The sequence below is a fragment of the Camelus bactrianus genome, chromosome 7 (genome assembly GCF_048773025.1).
Source record: "Camelus bactrianus isolate YW-2024 breed Bactrian camel chromosome 7, ASM4877302v1, whole genome shotgun sequence".
NCBI classification, from domain to species: domain Eukaryota; kingdom Metazoa; phylum Chordata; class Mammalia; order Artiodactyla; family Camelidae; genus Camelus; species Camelus bactrianus.
Genome location: NC_133545.1, coordinates 36,569,428 through 36,588,588, shown reverse-complemented (window position 1 = coordinate 36,588,588; position 19,161 = coordinate 36,569,428). Strand labels below are relative to the sequence as shown.

Sequence of the window (19,161 nt, the reverse complement as noted above, 5' to 3'; positions counted from 1 at the left end):
ACAGTCTCATGATTTTCCTTCTACATCTTTGGAAAATATAGGGCAACAGTTCTTAAACTCTTTTGTGTTAAATAATCTCCGATAAACCTGTGAAATCCCTGCCTAGACTGTTTCACATATGCCCATAAAGAAAATTCTGAACACGTAACAGGGAGCTGAGGAGTTCCCCGCCTCAAAACTCATCTGTGGTACCCTTAGAAAGAGCAGCCAAAAAGCAGGAAGAAAAAGCAGTTGAATGTGGTGTAACTAAAGGCAAGGGGAGAAAGAGCCTTTCAGAGGAGGGAGGAGTGGTTGGTATTGTCAAGCGTTGTTGTCAAGTGTGGATTGGACCGAGATCACTGGGCTTGGAAAGAAGGAGCTTGTTGTGACTAGGCGGAGCAGTTTTAGGGAAGCGGTGAGGGTGGGATGCAGGTAGTAGTGAGTGAAGAGCAGAGCCCGGGCATGTGGGCCAGTCCTCAGAAGTTCTGCGGGGGAGGGAGAAGGTCGGTGGGGGCTGGAGAGGGATAAGGAGGTGATGTATGGTTTGTGTTTGTGTTCATTTTTTTCTTTCTGAGGAGACTTAAGTCACTTTTGGTGTCTATGGGAAGGAGAGGGGGGTGATAATTGATGGGAAGGGGTGAGTCTTTGACGAGGTTAGAGTGGATGGACGCCAGAGCACAGTGAAAGGACAGGATTAGCACAGTTCCTGGTGTGATAAAAAGGAAGAAGGAAAGCAGTATTTGGGGGCTGATAGTTCTAGAGCTATGGCGACAGAAAACTGGTAGATATTCTATCTGATTGCTTCTCTTGGTTCATTCTGAGTGATGGGAAGGTGACAGGTGAAATACTCTGAAAGATGGAAGAGAGGCCTGACTCCGAAAGAGAAGGGCTAGGGGGTAGTGCTGAGAATCAGGTGGAGTGTGAGAGCGTAGATTTATAGTGGAACCCGACTACACACTTGTGAGTTTTTCCCTAGGTATGTCCAAAGAGCCTGGGTATAGACATGGAGAAGCTGGGTTGTTCCAGGGTTGGGGATTTGATAAGAGGAATGGAAGTCCAGTTGAGGTGGGGGGTTGAAAATATTGGTAAAACTGAAGTGAAGGGTCATAAGGTCTAATGTGGATGTGAGTGTAGGGAAACAGGTAGGGGTGAGAGGAAGGAAAACGTCAAATGACCAGAGGTCTCCATGAGGCCAAAGAACAGGATCTGGTAGGAATTCCTGTGTGAGAGAGAGAGATTAGAGGTGCTGTTAGAGTGGGATATTTGCATCTAGGATTTCAGGGAAGAAACGGATTTTCAGTGGCTGGCTGGATTGCAGTGGTGGTGGAAGTTTTGGAGTTGAAGTGTTCATGCAACTGAGGGGCCCAGATATTGTTTGGAAAGTACTTGTGGGTACTAACATCACCCATCCGGTGGCAGGTCTTGGACTAGAGAAGTAGGGTGATCAGATGGCTGGAGCCTCAAAGGAGAAGGAGCTTTTAAAAGAGGATTTCTAAGAATGTGGAAGTATTGCTAGAGACTGGAAAGGACGTTGCCCTCATGCTGTTAGGGTTCAGGGAGACAACCAGCTTTGTTAGTCAGCTGTAAGGTGTGTCTGTATGTGGGAGCTGGGCTTCTGATAGGGCTAGAAAGTGGAGGGGATATTTAGTGAAGAGGACGAGGATGTAGGGGGGTTTGTTTATCAGGGAAGAGGGCTGTTTGGGCACTTTAAAGGGCTTTCAGAGAGCCCAGTTAGCGGGGAGTTTGACTTAGGGAAGAGAAAAATACAGAGCAGTATGCAGATGAGACTAATGGAAAAGACAGAAATAATAAGGTTATTACAATATTTATTCAACGTCTACAGTATGCCGGGCCTCTGGTAAGTACTTTTGTTTGTTTGTTTTGTTTTTAATGCATCATGTAATCCTCCTATGAACACTGTAAACCAGGGAGTAACGTAATTCCCCCTTTTCTGGGTGAGAAACTAAGATTTAGGGGGTAAATCACTTGTCCAAAGATTCACAGTTGGTAAGTGGTGAAGCTACAGGTTCTGACCAGACCTGAGCCCAGAGCCTCCTTCTTTCACCACTGTGTTTATCCTCAGGCAGTGATCCACAGTAAAAGGAGATGGAGCTTAGTGACTTTATTTAGCATTGTGTTTTCAAGCTTTGGTTTAAGCCTGAGAATGAGGGTAGTTGGCGTTTCCTTACCACCACAGTCATTCTTTCATTTTCTCAACAAATGTTTGAGTTCCTATTGTATACAAAGCACAAAAGCTTTGTACTCTCAAGGTATGCCCGGTCCATTCTTCTGTAATGGTCTTGTCCTATCTTTTCTTCTCCTCCCCAAGCTTCTTACCTACCCTTGAAATAGTTTCCAGCACAGCATTTGCTAGTTTGCTTTGTGTTTGTACATCAAACGCTTCTTCTAACTTGAGCGACAGTGTAGTCTGGAACTAGATCTGGAACGAGAATTCCTGGATTTGTAAACTGACTCTACCTGTTACTAGCTGTGTGTGTAAGTTATTTCACACTCCTTTGTCTCAGTTTTCTCTTCTGTAAAATGGAGATAATATTGCCTAACTTACAGGATCATTGGGAGGATTAAGTGAGGCTTTTATAATATAAAGTGCTTAGAAGGGTGACTGGCACGTAATAAGCTGTATCCAAATATTAGTTGCTACTATTCTTACTTTTATTTGCTTATTGCAATTATTGCTTTAATCGTAAAACCTTTTCAAAAACACACAAACAATGAATGTTTTTCTTCATAGCCTTGTAAGTGATTAAAAAAGACTCAGATTTTTCCCCCCTTCTCTCTTTTCTTTCCTTCTGATCAGTTTTTGTCCTTTGTTTTCTTTGCATTTTACGCACTGAATAAGTGATGAGTGCATCCTAATACAGAAGCTGTCACTACATTTTATAGGTGTGGGATGAGATCAGTGGCTCGGGGGAATTGTTTTTTCCCCATATGTGGCTTTCACTTGAATTGGTTTATCTAAAGCTGACCTCTGATGTGAATTTTCATTCTCTTACTCGCTGATCTTTAAAAAAGGTTTTACATACTGTGAATTACCAAGAATATAAACTAGCACGGGCTTTTGTTCTAAACATGGCTGGACCCGTTCATGTGCATTATTGATTTTGTTCTGAGGAAGCTTATATAGAATAATTCTTATTTGTTTCATTTAATAACATGTATAAAGAAAAAAATTATAGTTTTAAGAAGTAAAATTTGTCTCTTCATTTGCTTTTTGCAGGAACTTCGCTCTCAGAACACTCCTCTCAAAAAACATCAAGTTGGAGCAAATACTCCATCACTTCCAGTAACAGAAAAGGTGACAGAAAATCAGATACCAGCAAAACCCTCTAGTACAGAACCTACAGGTAATCATTTTCTATTTCTACTTCACTTCAAGTGTAGATTTCAATCTACCATGGTTTTGGAAATTGGATTAGAAAGCAGAAATGCTGTGCTAGTGTAAAAAGACAGATTCATTTCTTCTTTTCCATGTACTTGTTCAAATATCTAGCCATGCAATATGCTTCTTCCTTAGTTCTCTCTCCAGGGTGAGGACTCATACTCTTGATGGGAGTATAAATTACTGTAACTTTTTTTTTGGAGAAAAATTGAGTAATATCTATTGAATTGTAAAGTGTGCACGCTCTTTAATTCAGCTTCTCTGCAAGTGTTTCTGTAAGTTGAGTTCTTAGAACTAATGTGCAAAGATGTACGTATGAAGATATTAATTGTAGCACCATTTTTAATAGTAATAAGATTTAAACAACCTAAATGCCCATCCACAGAAGACTGTAAGTAAACTGTGCTAAATCAATGTAATCACATATTATGTAGCTGCTTAAAAAGATTAAGGTAGCTTTGCATGTAATGACATTAAACATATCATAGTTAAAAAAAAATTTTTTTAAGTTGTGGTAAAGCATTTATTAAAATTTACCATCTTAACAATTTTTAAGTGTACACTTCAGTAGCTTTAAGTATATTCACATTGTTAAGGAACAGATCTCCAGAACTTTTTCATCTTGCAAAACTGAAACTCAAAACCCATTGAACAACAATGCCCCATCCCCCACTCTTCTCAGCCCCTGGCAACCAGCATTCTGCTTTCTGTTTCTATGAACTTGACTAGATACCTCACATAAGTGCAATCATAAAATATTTGTCTTTTTGTGGCTAGTATATTTAATTTAGCATAATGTGACGGGGTTCATCCATATTGACAAGTCACATGTCAAGCATGTGACAGGATTTCCTTCCTTTTTAAGGCTAAATACTATTTCCTTCTATATATCTCCCACATTTGTTTATCTGTTATCTGTTGATGGACCTATGGGTTGCTTCTACCTCTTGGCTATTGTGAATAGTGCTATTATGAACACGGGTGGGTATGCAAATATCTCTTTGAGACCCTGCTTTCAATTCTTTTGGCTGTATACCCAAAAGTGAGATTGCTTCATCATGTAATAGTTCTGTTTTTAATATTTTGAGAAGCTTGGAGGAGGATGGGTATAGCTCAGTGGTAGAGCTTAGCATGCACGAGGTCCTGGATTCAATCCCCAGTGCCTCCATTAAAAAAAAAAAGGTTAAAAAAATTTTTGACAAGCCATTTTACTGGTTTCCATAGCAGTCGTACTATTTACAATCTCACCAGCAGTGCACAAGTGTTCCAGTTTCTCCACACCCTTGCTAACACTTGTCATTCTCTGCTTCCTTGATAGTAGCTATCCTAATAGGTATGAACTGTTAGCTCACTGTGATTTTGATTTGTATTTCTCCTATGATTGGTGATATTGAGTGTCTTTTCACATGCTTGTTGGCCTTTTGTATATTATCTTGGAGAAATGTCTGTTCAAGTCCTTTGCCAATTTTTAATAAGGTTATTTGATTTTTTTGTTGTTGTTGAGCTATAGGAGTTTTTTATACATTCTGAGTATTAACCCCTTATCAGATATATGATTTCCAAATATTTTCTCTCATTCCATAGTTTGCCTTGTTACCTCATTTGTCTTTTTTGATACACAAAAGTTTTTTTTTTTAATTGAGTTATAATTGATTTACAGTATTAGTTTCAGGTGTATAACATGATTCAAAATTTTTATAGATTATACTCCATTTTGGGTATCATAAAATATTATGCATCTTAGAGTTTTCTATATAGAAGATCATGTCATTTGTGAACAGAGATAATATTACTTCTTTTAAAATTTGGATTCTTTTAATTTCTTTTTCTTGCCTGTTGCTCTGACTAGAACTTTTAAAGCTATGTTGAATAGAAGTGGTGAGAGTGGGCTTATCTCTAGCTTGTCTTGTTCTTGATCATAGAGGAAAAGCTTTCAGTCTTTCACTATTAAGTATAATGTTAGCTGTAGGCTTTTCATATATGGTCTTTATTATGTTGAGGTAGTTTTTTTCTATTGCTAGTTAAGTGTTTGTATTGATACTTTTTTTTTAAAATGAAAAACAAAGTGCAGAACACCATGTATAGTATCACTTTCTGATAAAAGAAAAGGATATACACATATGTATGCATACGGGGGAAAGCTGGAAGACAAGGAATAACCTGGTAATATTGATGTCCCCTTTCTCTTGATGGAGAAGAAGAGAGAGTTGGGAAAGTTAAGAGAAGGCAGGTGTTTTGGGGGATTCTTTGTACATCTCTAGATTTGAAATGCATAGTTTTATAATAAAAAAAAGATACATAAGATTCCTTAATCAAAAATTTCTAGGTTCTTATATATATTCATATGGTTTTTCTTAAAATATTTTTAGGTTTTACTGAATGTGAAATGACGAAGTCTAGCCCTTTGAAAATAACATTGTTTTTAGAAGAGGACAAGTCCTTAAAAGTAACATCAGACCCAAAGATTGAACAGCAGACTGGTTGGTTTTCATTGTTTATTTCTTATTAACTCTGGACACACTATAAGAAATAGTATATTAATGGAAACACATATTGAAATATACAGTGTTCTGTATTTCAGAATGTCTTGTGATTTTATAATAGTCTTTTTTTTTTTTCCAACTAGGAAGTACTCTAGCTTCCACAAAGATACAGTACTGTTCACAGTTATCCTTAGGTCCAGACGGACCCCAGTGAAAATCTGATAAAGGCTATTGCTCACTTTCACAGAGAAAGGAATGCGCTGCCCTTCCACACTCTGCGTGTACTGTTAGAAGAATTAGTGACCCGTGGAGCTTATTTGTGAACTCGTCCTGAATAATATTAATGGTTTCCTGTTGTTGAGTGCAATATGAAAGGGCAGTTCCCAACAAAAGGAAAAGAATTATTTGAAAATGTTTTTTGTAAAGCTGAAGCTTTTGGTCATTATCTTGCAGTCTGAGTTCGTACTTAATATTCTTTCTTAAACCCAAAGCACTGAATCAGCTTTTGATAGTTCCCACCTTCATTACTTAAAAATGTTGTTGGAACTTTATATTATTAGTATTCTATTTCTTTTTGTTTTTTTTTGTTTGTTTGTTTTGTTTTGTTTAGGAGGTACTTTTTTTTTTTTTAGCGTTTTCTCCCCTGTTTATTGAGTAAGCATATGAATGTTAGCATATATAGTGGTCTATATCACAGCATTCACCTATCGAAATATTTTTCAGAAGTGGTACGTGAAATTGAGATGAGCGTGGATGATGACGATGATATCAACAGTTCAAAAGTAATTAATGACATCTTCAGTGATGTCCTAGAGGAAGGTGAACTAGATGTGGAAAAGATCCAAGAGGAGATAGATGAAGCAGACGCAGAAAGCAGCGAAGAACAGGAGGATGCGCTGAATATCTCCTCAATGTCTTTACTTACTCCATTAGCACAGACAGTTGGTGTGGTAAGTCCAGAGGTAAGAAAAGACTAAATGTTAACAGGGCCAGGACATAAGGAAACTAAGTAGTGTTGGGATCCCCTTTTGTTCTAGTTGATGTGTGGGGGTTTGACACTTTGTAGCCAGGGGTACTTTGTAAACCCAATGTTAATTCTCTTAAAAGAGAATTTAAAACTCTTCAGTGGTTTCCTGTTGGCCTTAGGTAAAATCCCAACTGTAACATGGCTTAAAAGGCCAGCCATTTGGGCTCAAATCCTGGCTCTGTCATTTACTGATGTTTGTTGCTCAGGTTATTTACCTTCTTTGCCACAGTTCCTTCATCTGTTAAATGAGGTTAAAAACATACCTACATCATGGGGTTGAAGTGAATCTTAAATCCTATTTGTATTTATCACCTGACAGATAACTAATATTTATTGAGAGTTAACTCCTGTTATTAGCCATCACCCTAAATTGAGTAACTGTAGCTTTGCTTGGAAATTGATTCAATTAGAAATATTTTTAAAAAGAGTTACAGTGTAGGCTTCAGCTGACTTTGAACTTCTATTCATACACTTTTTAGGAACTTATTTTAGTTTGCCTTGTTTTTATGATGAATCAGTCAACTTACTGGATATTTATTTTCTAGTAATAGATAAGAATTCATTCAATTCCTCCGATTTCTCATTTAGAATCAATGTCATCCATAAAACCTACTAATCTCTGATGTGCTTTCCTGCAGAATTTAGTTTCTTCGTCTAGGTTGGAATTAAAAGACACCAGCATAAGTGATGAAAGTCCAAAGCCAGGAAAATTCCGGAGACCCCGTGTCCCTCGAGCTGAGTCTGGTGATAGCCTTGGTTCTGAAGATCGTGATCTTCCTTATAGGTAAGAACATTTCGGAAGACATTCACTCACTAAAGTCATGGTTTAAATTGCCATAACAAGTTGTGTTATTTATACTTATAATGTTATTAATGTTAATCTTTATAAAACTTTGGAATAGCTTTGGTCAGCCTTGCTTTCACCCAATGGCATTTTCTATCCTAGTGGAGTGTTCTGCTGATATGTTGCAGTATCAATATCGAGTTCTGCTGATATGTTCAATAAGGGATACTGCTTAGTGTGTTGCTGGATTTCTAACAGAGTATAACTTATTTTCTGAAGCATTGATGCATATAGATCTCAAAGAGTCAAAGAAACAGACCGTCCTTCAATAAAGCAGGTGATTGTTCGGAAGGAAGATGTTTCTTCAAAATTGGATGAAAAAGAGAATGGCTTTCCTTGTCAGGTTAACATCAAACAGAAAATGCAGGTATGTACTTCTTTGGAAAGGGGATTTGGAATGTTTATGGCATGAGACTGTGATCTACTTGAGGAAAAGGGCCCGCCTTATTCATCTCTGTATCCTGAGTGATTAGAACAGTGTCTGACACATAGGAGCTCAGTAGTTTATGCTTAAATTCAGTTTGAGAAAGGTCCCCTTTTTTGGAAAAGTTAGACGCTTGTTTGATATTGCTGAAATACTTATTTTTAAGAATGTTTCTCATAGAACAAAGTTATGGTTACCAGAGGGTAAAGGGGGTGGGAAGGGATAAATTGGGAATTTGAAATTTGCACCTCTTAGGGAGTGATGGAAATGTTAGCTGTCTTGATTGTGGTGGTGGTTTCATTGGTGTTATATTACATTTATCAAAATTCATCAAATTGTACATCTGAAATATGTGTGGTTTACTGTACAGGAATCATACCACAATAAAGGTGTTTAAAAAAGAATATTTCTCATAAATATCATTAAAGTATAACTATAAATTAGGTGATGGTGAAATGTGACATTTATTTTGCTCTTAGGCATTCTTTTATGCTAAGGAAAGCATTTGAAAAACTATAACATACATGTGATTTAAATAAAATGAATCATTAATTTCTAAATCTCTACTTTGTAAGATATAGCTCCTTAATAAAAGTATAATTTGAATAAGTATGAGTTGAAAGTCTTTTCACAAGGAAGAATGTTTATTGTTTAATGTATTATAGCATGTTAGATATTTTTGGTACATAGTCTAGAAACTTGAATAGTGAAACTGTAACATTTTGACTTAACTCTCTGGAGGTTTTGGAAATTATCTAATTGGATAAGTTATAATTAAAATTTAAGGAAGGTGAAAATGGTGATTAAAAATGTGGGTTTTTTTCCCTCCTCTCATTGGTTTCACTAGGAACTCAATAATGAAATAAATTTGCAGCAGACAGTGATCTATCAAGCTAGCCAGGCTCTTAACTGTTGTGTTGATGAAGAGCATGGAAAAGGGTCGCTAGAAGAAGCTGAAGCGGAAAGACTTCTTCTAATTGCAAGTATGTGTGATACACCTGAAGCAATTCCAACACAATTTCAAACCAGGGAAAACTCATTTGGTCTAGTATATTCAGAAATTTCGAATTTTAGAGAAAGGGCTTTTTTGATCATGTGTTTCAGCTGATCTATTTTTTGTTTCTTACACGATTTGTGAAAACTCTGCATGTAAAGTAAACTATAGTTTGCATGAAAGGGTGAAAGAACCTGGAATACATTTGAAGAAATGTAGTCGTAAAGAGTATGCTAAGAGTGAATGTATTACTATATTTACACGCACGCACACACACATTGTCTCTGCACCTATGTATATATGTATAGCTAAAAAATGTATATGAATTTTGTTGTGTGTGTGTATGTGTGGTGATGGATGACAGGGTGTGTAAGGATGGAGAGATTAATCACACAAGAAAACTGACCAAAAGTTGAATTATTGAATTACAAGGATTTGGTGAACAGATGGGCAATCAAAGTTTTACCCAACTCCCTACCACCTGTTTGTGTAAAGAAAGAGTTACTGATTTTGCCTTTGGTCTTGTGTACAATTGCCATGTCAGTGCATTTTCTTAAATTGGTTTTATTTAGAAACAATTACAGTTTTATTACTTGAAATATTAATTTGCATATTTCTACATAGCTGAGAAGAGAACACTTCTGATTGATGAGTTGAATAAATTGAAGAATGAAGGGCCACAGAGGAAGGATAAGGCTGGTCCCATATCCCAAAGTGAATTTGTCCCTTCCAAGGGATCAGTTACTTTGTCAGAAATCCGCTTGCCTCTAAAAGCAGATTTTGTCTGCAGTACAGTTCAGAAACCAGGTATGGTGATTTTTATTTGCATCCCTTCTAGATTATATGTTAAATTATGAACCTCACCTAGATTGGAATTGAGCAGATGTGAACAAGTAGAGCATAAAGATGCAAAGCTTGTATCTGGGGCCTTTAGTTCCTTTTATGAAGATATGTATATAAAAATAACTAAGGAATTTCATCTATGGGCTTACTGATCCACGTAATAACAGACATGGCTCTAACTGAAAGTAAGGCTAGTTAAACATAATATTGAACATAAAATAAATGGCCAAGATGAGTTATCCTGACACAGCAGATCGTTCGACTTTCATTAACTTTACTGTGGAAGGACATCTAACAGAATTTATTTTACTTACTATGTTCTATTTAAAATTCACTCCATTATAGAAATTTGTTCTATGAATGCTGAACTACTAGACTATGAATTCTAGGAGTGAAAAGTACCATAGTATAGATACTTCTATTGAAATTTTATTCCATTTATTTTTCTAGATTGAATAAGTAAACTTTTCTAAACTATTCTACTTAAAATCACATATAAGCAAAGTGGGTAACGGAGGCTATGGCACCAGGATCTGAAAACAGGGCAGGGCATATAGCAGGCTTAATAAAATACAAGTTTTATTAAATTCTGGATAATTTTTTTATGGATGGCTTTATATTTTTGTGTGAAACGTTCTCTTTGAGGGAATAGAGGGCTAGGTGAGAAGTGAATTTGAGATACGGGGAAAGTGAAGAATGGAGATCTTTAAAAGTTTGAGCATTTAGTGTAGGAATGAGGTAATTTAAGTTCTAATTTGTGCTGTTGTCTGATTTTGGTGGGGTGTGGGCATTAATCTATTGTTAATTTAGTATATACCTGAGATACATGGGTATTTAATGACAGGCAGTGAAGAAATAGTTTATGTTTTTATTAGACTCCCAGTAACTTTCACAGAAATACAGTATTTTCATCTGTCTTGAAATAACAAGCCATAATTTACCCTTTTGAGATAGATACTATTAGCTAAAGAATTTGGGGTCAATAGGTAAAATTTGAAGTCAGCAGAAGTTGAGAGATGTGGGTGAAGTTATTACAGTTCACACAGTAGGAAGAGACCTTGGTGATGCTATCCAGGATTTGCATCTCACCTGCTTATGGCTTATCTTTCTGTGTCTGGAAAGTTGACTTTAGAAAATTTAAATAAATTTTGTGTAAATCACTTGCAGTATTACTTTATTCATTTGGTCTTCCAGAATGCTGATTATCTAAATCTGATTTTTCTTGTGCTTATTATGTAATGTGATTTTTTTTCTTGCAGATGCAGCGAATTACTATTTCTTAATTATACTAAAAGCAGGAGCTGAAAATATGGTAGCCACACCATTAGCAAGTACTTCAAATTCTCTTAACGGCGACGCTCTAACATTCACTACTACATTTACTCTGTGAGTAAATTAGGCTTTTGATGATTCAAACATATTTTTCTTTTAATAGAGTTAATACACTCTAAGCATACAGGTAGCATTTACAGTTTTTGAAATGCAGTATATTCATCCTTTTTTATATGGACAGGTAATTCATTTTTCAATTTGTTGGTTTAACTCTTATGTTTCTGATGTTTCCTTCAATTGAGTAGCGCATTTCTTCCACGTGACTATAGGTGTTTAATATTTTGAAGTGTTTTAACATTATTTACTATTCATACACATAAAATCTGGACCACAATTTTTTAATATATGCTTTAAATCTTATATATACTTAATATTCAGTCTCAGTGAAAGACATTTATATTCAGTGTCAAAGATTTATTTTGAAACTAGGGTCAAAATCCAGTGTGAAAAAAAATTACTTTTATTATTGATAATCTTGAGTTGCAAAATAATGAAGAAAATGTTTGACTTGTATTACAGAAAAAAATAGACCATTCTCATTAATTTTTATATTCTTTAATGGTTTATAACTATTGTCTTTAGTTCTAAAACACAGTAAATTCCTTTTCTCTGAGTCTTAGAACAGTATTTGTGGCATCATTTTTAATGGCATAATTTGACATTTTTATTTTCCCAGGCAAGATGTGTCCAATGACTTTGAAATAAATATTGAAGTTTACAGCTTGGTAAGCAGTTAAAGCTTTCTAAAATAACTAATAGTGACTTTTTCTTAAAGGTATCAGATTTTAAGTTAATTTTGCTTTGGGTTTATGTGTAGGTGCAGAAGAAAGATCCCGCAGGCACTGATAAGAAAAAAAAGGCATACAAGTCAAAGGTGAGAATGAAAGAAACCCAGTAAAAATATAATCAAAAATAGCATGTATAATGTCAGTTTTAATTTATGTATAATTTTTAATTATTTGGGGTCATCTTAATGCCCCAAATTCCTAGTTACTGCATTTAGTAGGTATGAATATTAAGAGTAAACTTACAGTGAGTGATCATGATCCTAAGTATAAGCTGCTGATACACTCAGGCTGGATAATCCTATTTTCTGTATATTTACTTGACAACTAACTTTTGTTACCTCTTTAAACTTTTCTCAAGCCTTTCCTCTGAACAATTTTCTCACTAACTCCTCTCAGTCTGACTGATAAGAATAATATGGTCACCACAAGTGTGCGGAACAGAACGAGCTTGGTTTCCCTCCTTCCTAGGCTTTGCTCTTTTGTTCTTTTCCTGAATCATCATTTAGAAGAATTGTATTTAGCTTTAATGAAAAAGGAATAACAGTATGGATAAAGCCTTAATAAAGGATTCATTTATAATGTATTCATATTTAAGAATTATTACTGTGCGGGAGAATCTCAAGTTTGGTTGGGTTTAAGCTCTGAATCATAATGTTTAATAGGAAATATACCGTTATCTTTTTTTCTAGGCTATTACTCCTAAGCGACTCCTCACATCTATAACCACAGTAAGTAGAATCTTTAAAAAACTGAGCTTCCTTGAGAAATCTTCATCTTACACATAAGATTGTAAGTTTGTTAACCATTTCTAAGCCCTTAGTGCTTTGGAAATTTCTAAAATATACTTTAAAATATACTAAAAAGAAAAAAATACTTTCCATGTTTTCTGAAATGTAGTCTTTGCAATGTTGGAGAGTTTTGTAGTTAATATTTAAATCTTTGTATCAAATAAAGAAAATAACTTCTGTTCTTCACATCTCTCTTTTTTTTTTTTTTTTTTTAAGAAAAGCACCCTTCATTCTTCAGGTAAGTGGGTCTTGAACTTTCTGGAACACTAGAATAAGGAAAAGAACTAAGCAATTGCATACTTGTACACGTGGGCATCTTGATTTATGAGTGTTTACCTTAGTCTCCTTTGAATAATATTTTCTATATGATTTTTGGTAGCTTTTAAGATTGTTGGCCGGAATAGCCTGCCATCCGATACCAGCAAAGGCCAGCAAACATCACATTACTCGGGCTCTAGCAGGCAGGACACTTGTGGTGCCTGGTCACTTGACAGCTGCCGCAGGCAGCATCACTCTTCACCCTTGCCTCTCCTGTTCTGTAGATTTGCTCTGTGCTAACCACACTGCGGAATTTACCTCTTAACTTCACTGCTCCTGACTGGCATTGTATCATGTCAGAAAAGCACGTTTCTAGTTCACTGGGAACTGGAGTGCCAGTAAGCCAGGAAAGGACTTTTCCAGAGTGGCGTTGGGCCTAAATTTTCCAAAGGGGATTAGGATTGAGTTGATTTCACTCAGCTTTGGGTGTTATATTTCTTTTTCCTTGGCTCAAGAGAGTAACTAAGAAGAACCGTGCAGATGAAGTCTCCGCTGCTCATTGTCATCCTAGACTGGAGCAATGAAGTCTTCTTATAGCTACGTTATATGTACACATTTTTAGGTTCTGTGTCTTTAGAAACACATCTGTCCCAAATATTAAGGAGTGCCTGTACCTCACTTAAGTTAAATATAAAGTACCTAACAGCTTCCTTTCATTAGGAAGTATGTTGATGTTTTATTCTGCCCGCCCACCCCACGTCCCACACCATATTTAGAGATAGAGGAAAATGAAGCAGTTTTTTCCATGGCAGTTGGGTGGGGTGAGGAATTATTATTTATACTTACCAAAGTCACTCTGAACTAAACTTCATTTCTGTTTTCTTTAGTTATGGCCAGTCTTAATGCCGTGCGGACCAGCAACTTTGCCCTTGTTGGATCCTACATGCTGTCATTGTCTTCAATAGGAAACACGAAATTTGCTCTGGACAAGGTAATCCAAAATTTATTTATTGATTGATTGAAAAATTAGGTCAATGGAAATGCCCCAGTACTTTGAAATCTTTGGCTGAAAATGTATGTTGTTAGAATTGTAAATTTTAACTAGACATAGGTTTATTTGCATGATACATTTTTTGATGTTGAAAGTATTTCTCTCTTTATCTTAATAGTTAAGTCTTCACAGCAGCACGTACTGGTTTATTCTAAATGGCAATTCTGACTAAACAAGTATTACTTCTTGCATGTAGATGTTAAGCTTACGAGTTTTAAATGTAGTTTCTTGCCTGTTTGAAACTAATATTATGAAATGACTAACATTTTATAGATTTAGTTTTGACAGAGTAGGGAAAGATAGGTTAATTTCTTAGAGAAGTACTCATGAATCTGATGGATTTCCTTCCCATTCTTTCCTCTCCAAATTTAAGTCTTCACAATTTAGATCTGTATAATGTCACTGTTGAATACTTTTTCACCGTAATGTGATATGACTTAACTTTTAATAGCTAACATGACCATTTTAAGTAGTGAGACAATGAGAGGCAAACTTTAGTCCTAGGGTTGGTTCCTGCTGTATATATAATATAGAGTATTTTAAAATATTATAATAAAAGATTTCTGTAGTCAGAATATAGACATGTTTTAAAAAATCATGTAACTTTTAATTTAGTAATTCAGCTAGTTTAACAAATTGAGTGATTCTGGCTCTTTTTTTCTCTTTGTCTTTTATTTTGTTTGTTTTAGATAAATTATGATGTAAAAGAGCGAGAGCTACTGGGCTATATGTTCCAGGAAAAGGTTGCCACATTTTCTTTGCTTGAAACTAATGAGCTTAAAAATCACTCCTTAATTTTTGGCGCTTACGTATTTGTTTTACTAACCACTCTCATGGCTTCTTGATTGTTTTTGAATAATTAAGGAATTATGTGCATTATTCTTTCTTTTAGACTCTTGTAGATGGACATCTTTTTCTTTACTTTTATAATTCTTTAAAGTTTTCTTTAAAAGTTCTCTAGTTTTTTTCATGCATGTTTGGTAATTTGGGCTTTTCTCCTATATTCTTTTTTTTCATGTTATAATTCTTTAAGATTCTATAGTCATTTCAGCATTGATTTTCTGGGTACCAAAATGCCAAATTAATAACTATGTCTAAAACTAAAATCTGTTCAATATTGTTTACCTCCTGTCTATTGAACAAACTGCTGATGATATTTTACATAAAAGTAGAAAACTTTTATGATCTTAATTGGCTAATAGGTATGTTGCTATGTAGGTGATGCTTTATTAATTTCAAAATTAAAATTCATTTCATGCTAAAATTCTACTAAATATAATATATTTTAGAAGGTTTTTAAAAGGATTTTTAATACCTTTGTGAAGATCATTTCAAGCATTTTGTGGGTATATGGAAATGCTAATTTGCGAAATGCTGTATAGTACTTTTTGTTTTATTTTAAATTCAAAAATAAGATTTGCAAACTATGTAAACATAAGAACTGGAGTTCTATGAACTGTATTCCTTACTCAGTGTTGTCACATAGCCAATTTCTATATTTGTAAGAGATTTTATTAATCTCTAAAATGAATGAGATTTCAATGACATGTTAAATATAGACTGATTGCTCTTTAAAAATTTTTTGCTGCCATTTTAATTTAAAATGTCACATAAGTTAAAAATAAATTATGATATATCCATTTTCTTAATAATTTTTTTGAAATATAACTTATATTTCCAACCACATGATTGAGTGTAAAATCAAATCACTCAATTTAGTTGGTTGTGTCCAAAACTCTAAAATCTCTTTCTGAGTCAAATACAATACAATTTAGGTGTAAAACTTGTCCCAAATGTGCTTTTTTGAGTGGTAAGGGGAACAAATATTTGTTCTAATATCTTGTAGTTGATGTAGGAGAATATTCAAAATAGTTAGGTTCAGATGTTTAAATTGGTGGGGAAAATGGATGGTCTTCTGTACTCACATAATAATCCTATTTGATTAAATTTGAGAGAGTAGACAAGTCTCTCATATCCTACCAGAGAACGTCAGTGCAAGGGAGCATTTGCTTATTTTATTGGTACCTTGACCAGTAATGACAAGTCTCGGAATTATCTCTGAGATCCCCAGAATGCAGTTTCTTTTGTGGTTAACCCAGGCTGTTTGCTCTACAAATTTAGGATACTACTGATAGTGGATTCCCTTATTTGAAGTTGTAGGTATCTGATGTAAAGTCTGGCATCCTGGAATTTGAATTATGAATCTCAGTGAGTCACAGACTCTTAAATTGTTTCTTTGAGTAGAGAATCCAAAATAATCATAGGTTTTACTATACTTTTATGGATAAAGAGAGAAGCATATCCCACAATCATCTTTTGACTTAAACCTCAAGGGTATTAATACCTTCTAGGAAATAGAGATGTCAGTTTAGACAGTATTAGGGCATACAATTATGAAGTAGAACAACCGATTTTGTTGACACTGAAGAATTTTGAGATTGTAGGAAAAGTGAGTAGGTGTTCTGGCGTGTCCAAAGCTATCTTGGTTTATGCTAGGTAGAAGGCGTGATTTTGTCAGCCTGGTATAACTATTAACAGGTATAATTATTCTCTATCAGAAAAATCCTGGTGTATAAAAAATTATATAGTCACCCTGACTATAGGGACTACATTTTACAGCTCTTAACAATAACCTTTTGAGATGCTGATAATCTTAAAAGGACCTTTCGTTAAACAGAAAACAGAATAGGATCGTACATTTTCACACGTCTCTACACTGGACTGGGGGGTAGTGACATTGACTCTTCTGTGAATATTCTCAATTCACTTCATCAGGATAAGCTTCTCACCAAGAATACTGTCTACTTTTCACAGCTGTAGATGTAGAAGGAAGATTCTCATCTCTATGAGATTCTTTTCACTAGCAGCATTTTCTGGGCTAAACAGTAGACTACCATGACTTAGCATTGGGAGACTAAGGAACTTAACACTGACAGTATGGAAAAGAAAAAGGCAAGAGAATTTATAACAAATATGATAATGAGGCATATGATGTTTTGATTCTACTTTATAGATGCCTTTAAATTCAGAAAGTTGGGGGGTTTGTTTTATAAAATTAGTCTATTGAAATGTATACTTTTTGACCAGGAATCCCCTCTTCAGCTTGTCTTTACTTTTGTGTATGTCTCTGTAGCTAGCACATCAGCCATGGTTGGGAGTGAAGAGTCAGTGCATCATGACAGTAATGGCATCTGGCATGGGGATTTAGGACATTTCCAGACCTTCTCATATTGACCTTAAACAAATCTTCTTCAGATAGATTTCAACATTGGCTTTCACTGTCAGGTCTATGTCTGCAGCTTTCTGCCCTCTCTGTTATGCAGACTTGTGCTAGATATGGGATCCTTAATTTTAGAAATCTGCCTGGAAGTAAAATTGCACAAACATTTGATGAAAATTGTCATCATGAGATGTATTAGTTCTCTATTTATACATCATAGGGCAACTTTATTTTTATCTATGTATAACCTGCTAGGTAATTATTGCTCAGATAACGTTTATTCCTTTGGGGTAGATTTATACATATTGGGTGTGAAGTGATACCTCACTGTAGTTTTGATTTGCATTTCCCTAATGACTAATTTTTTGGAGGAGCTTAAACAATAGAAATTTATATTTTCCCAGTTTTGGAAGCCAGAAGTCCAAGATCAAGGTGTTGTAGGGTTGGTTTTTTTCTAAACGCTCACCCTTAGCTTGTAAGTGGCTGTCTCCCTTAGGTGTCCTCATATGGTCTTTTCTCTGTAAGTGTCTGTCCTAATCTTCTCTTTTTATAAGGACATAAATCCTATTGGATTAGGGCCCATACTAATGAACTAATTTAACCTTCTTTAAAGACTCTTATCTCCAAACATAGTCACTTTCTGTGGTGGAGTTAGGACTTCAACATGTGAATTAGGTAAGGGGTGGGGAGGGGACACATTTCAGCCACAATGTGGTTTAATCTATAGCATAAATTTGGGGATTATAAATGTTGGAAACACCTTGTATCTAACGAATAAGAAAAACTTTATAGATACAGAGTGATTCAACTGTAAAATAAATAATTTAAAAAGTCTGCTTTCAATAAATTATTATTTGTTTTGTAATTTAGCTTATGTTTATTTTGGTTCAAAACAATGTGCTTCCAATAAAAGTCAAATTCCTTTTTATTCATTCTTCACTAAATGGCTCTGGGCACAATGGCAATCTGAGATTTCCATTGGAATCCTCATCCTTCTCTTCATCTTCATCATTATTGTCATCAAGCTAACAGTTACTACCTCATGACTATTGATACTGAGCATTTTATAAGGTATTTGTTGGCTATTTGTGTATCTTTGAAGAAATGCCTACTCAAGTCCTTTGCCGATTTTTAAATTAGGTTGTTTGGAATGTCTTAATTGAGTTATCTTTTTATTGTTGACCTATAAGAGTTTTTAATATATTCTGGGTACTAAACCATTATCAGATATATGACTTGCAAATATTTTCACATATTTTGTACATTGTCTTTTTACTTTCTTGACAGAATGCTTTGACACACTGAAGTTTACATTTTATTGGGATAAACAGTATATAACATGAGGTCTGCTCTCAACAAATTTTTAAGTGTACAGTATTATTAACTATAAGCACAATATTGTAGCCAATCTCTAGAAGTTTTTCACCTTGCATGAATGAAATTCTGTGCTCATTGAATAGCAACTCCCTTTTCCGCACTCCTGCCAGCCCCAGGAAACACCATTACACATCCTGCTTCTATGAGTTGGCTACTCACGTTGCCTCGTACCAGTGGACTCCTGCAGTATTTGTCCTTTTGTGACTGGATTATTTCACTTAGCATAACGTCTTCAAGGTTCATTCATGTTGTAACATTTGACAGGATTTCCTTTTTTTATGGCTGAATAATATTTTATTGTTTCTATGTAACACATTCTCCACCCTCTTCTTTTCAATAGGAGTATTTGGGTA

At 35.1% G+C, this 19,161-nt stretch overlaps 1 protein-coding gene across 5 annotated transcripts in view; it reads left to right on the top strand.

Moving 5' to 3' along the window:
• ANLN (anillin, actin binding protein) overlaps window positions 1–19,161 on the top strand; it is a 50,770-nt gene that overhangs the window by 19,342 nt on the left and 12,267 nt on the right. For 3 of the 5 annotated variants that reach the window (XM_074367233.1, XM_045516955.2, XM_074367235.1), the window contains 14 exons: window positions 3,218–3,344; window positions 5,749–5,859; window positions 6,586–6,824; window positions 7,528–7,673; window positions 7,953–8,100; window positions 9,005–9,140; window positions 9,776–9,958; window positions 11,254–11,380; window positions 12,003–12,051; window positions 12,144–12,200; window positions 12,804–12,842; window positions 13,119–13,140; window positions 14,048–14,151; window positions 14,901–14,954. In XM_074367233.1, the coding sequence (XP_074223334.1) occupies window positions 3,218–3,344; window positions 5,749–5,859; window positions 6,586–6,824; window positions 7,528–7,673; window positions 7,953–8,100; window positions 9,005–9,140; window positions 9,776–9,958; window positions 11,254–11,380; window positions 12,003–12,051; window positions 12,144–12,200; window positions 12,804–12,842; window positions 13,119–13,140; window positions 14,048–14,151; window positions 14,901–14,954 (1,542 nt within the window). The remainder of the gene's footprint in view (window positions 1–3,217; window positions 3,345–5,748; window positions 5,860–6,585; window positions 6,825–7,527; window positions 7,674–7,952; window positions 8,101–9,004; window positions 9,141–9,775; window positions 9,959–11,253; window positions 11,381–12,002; window positions 12,052–12,143; window positions 12,201–12,803; window positions 12,843–13,118; window positions 13,141–14,047; window positions 14,152–14,900; window positions 14,955–19,161) is intronic. The other 2 variants (XM_045516956.2, XM_010955398.3) reach the window with 2 other exon arrangements.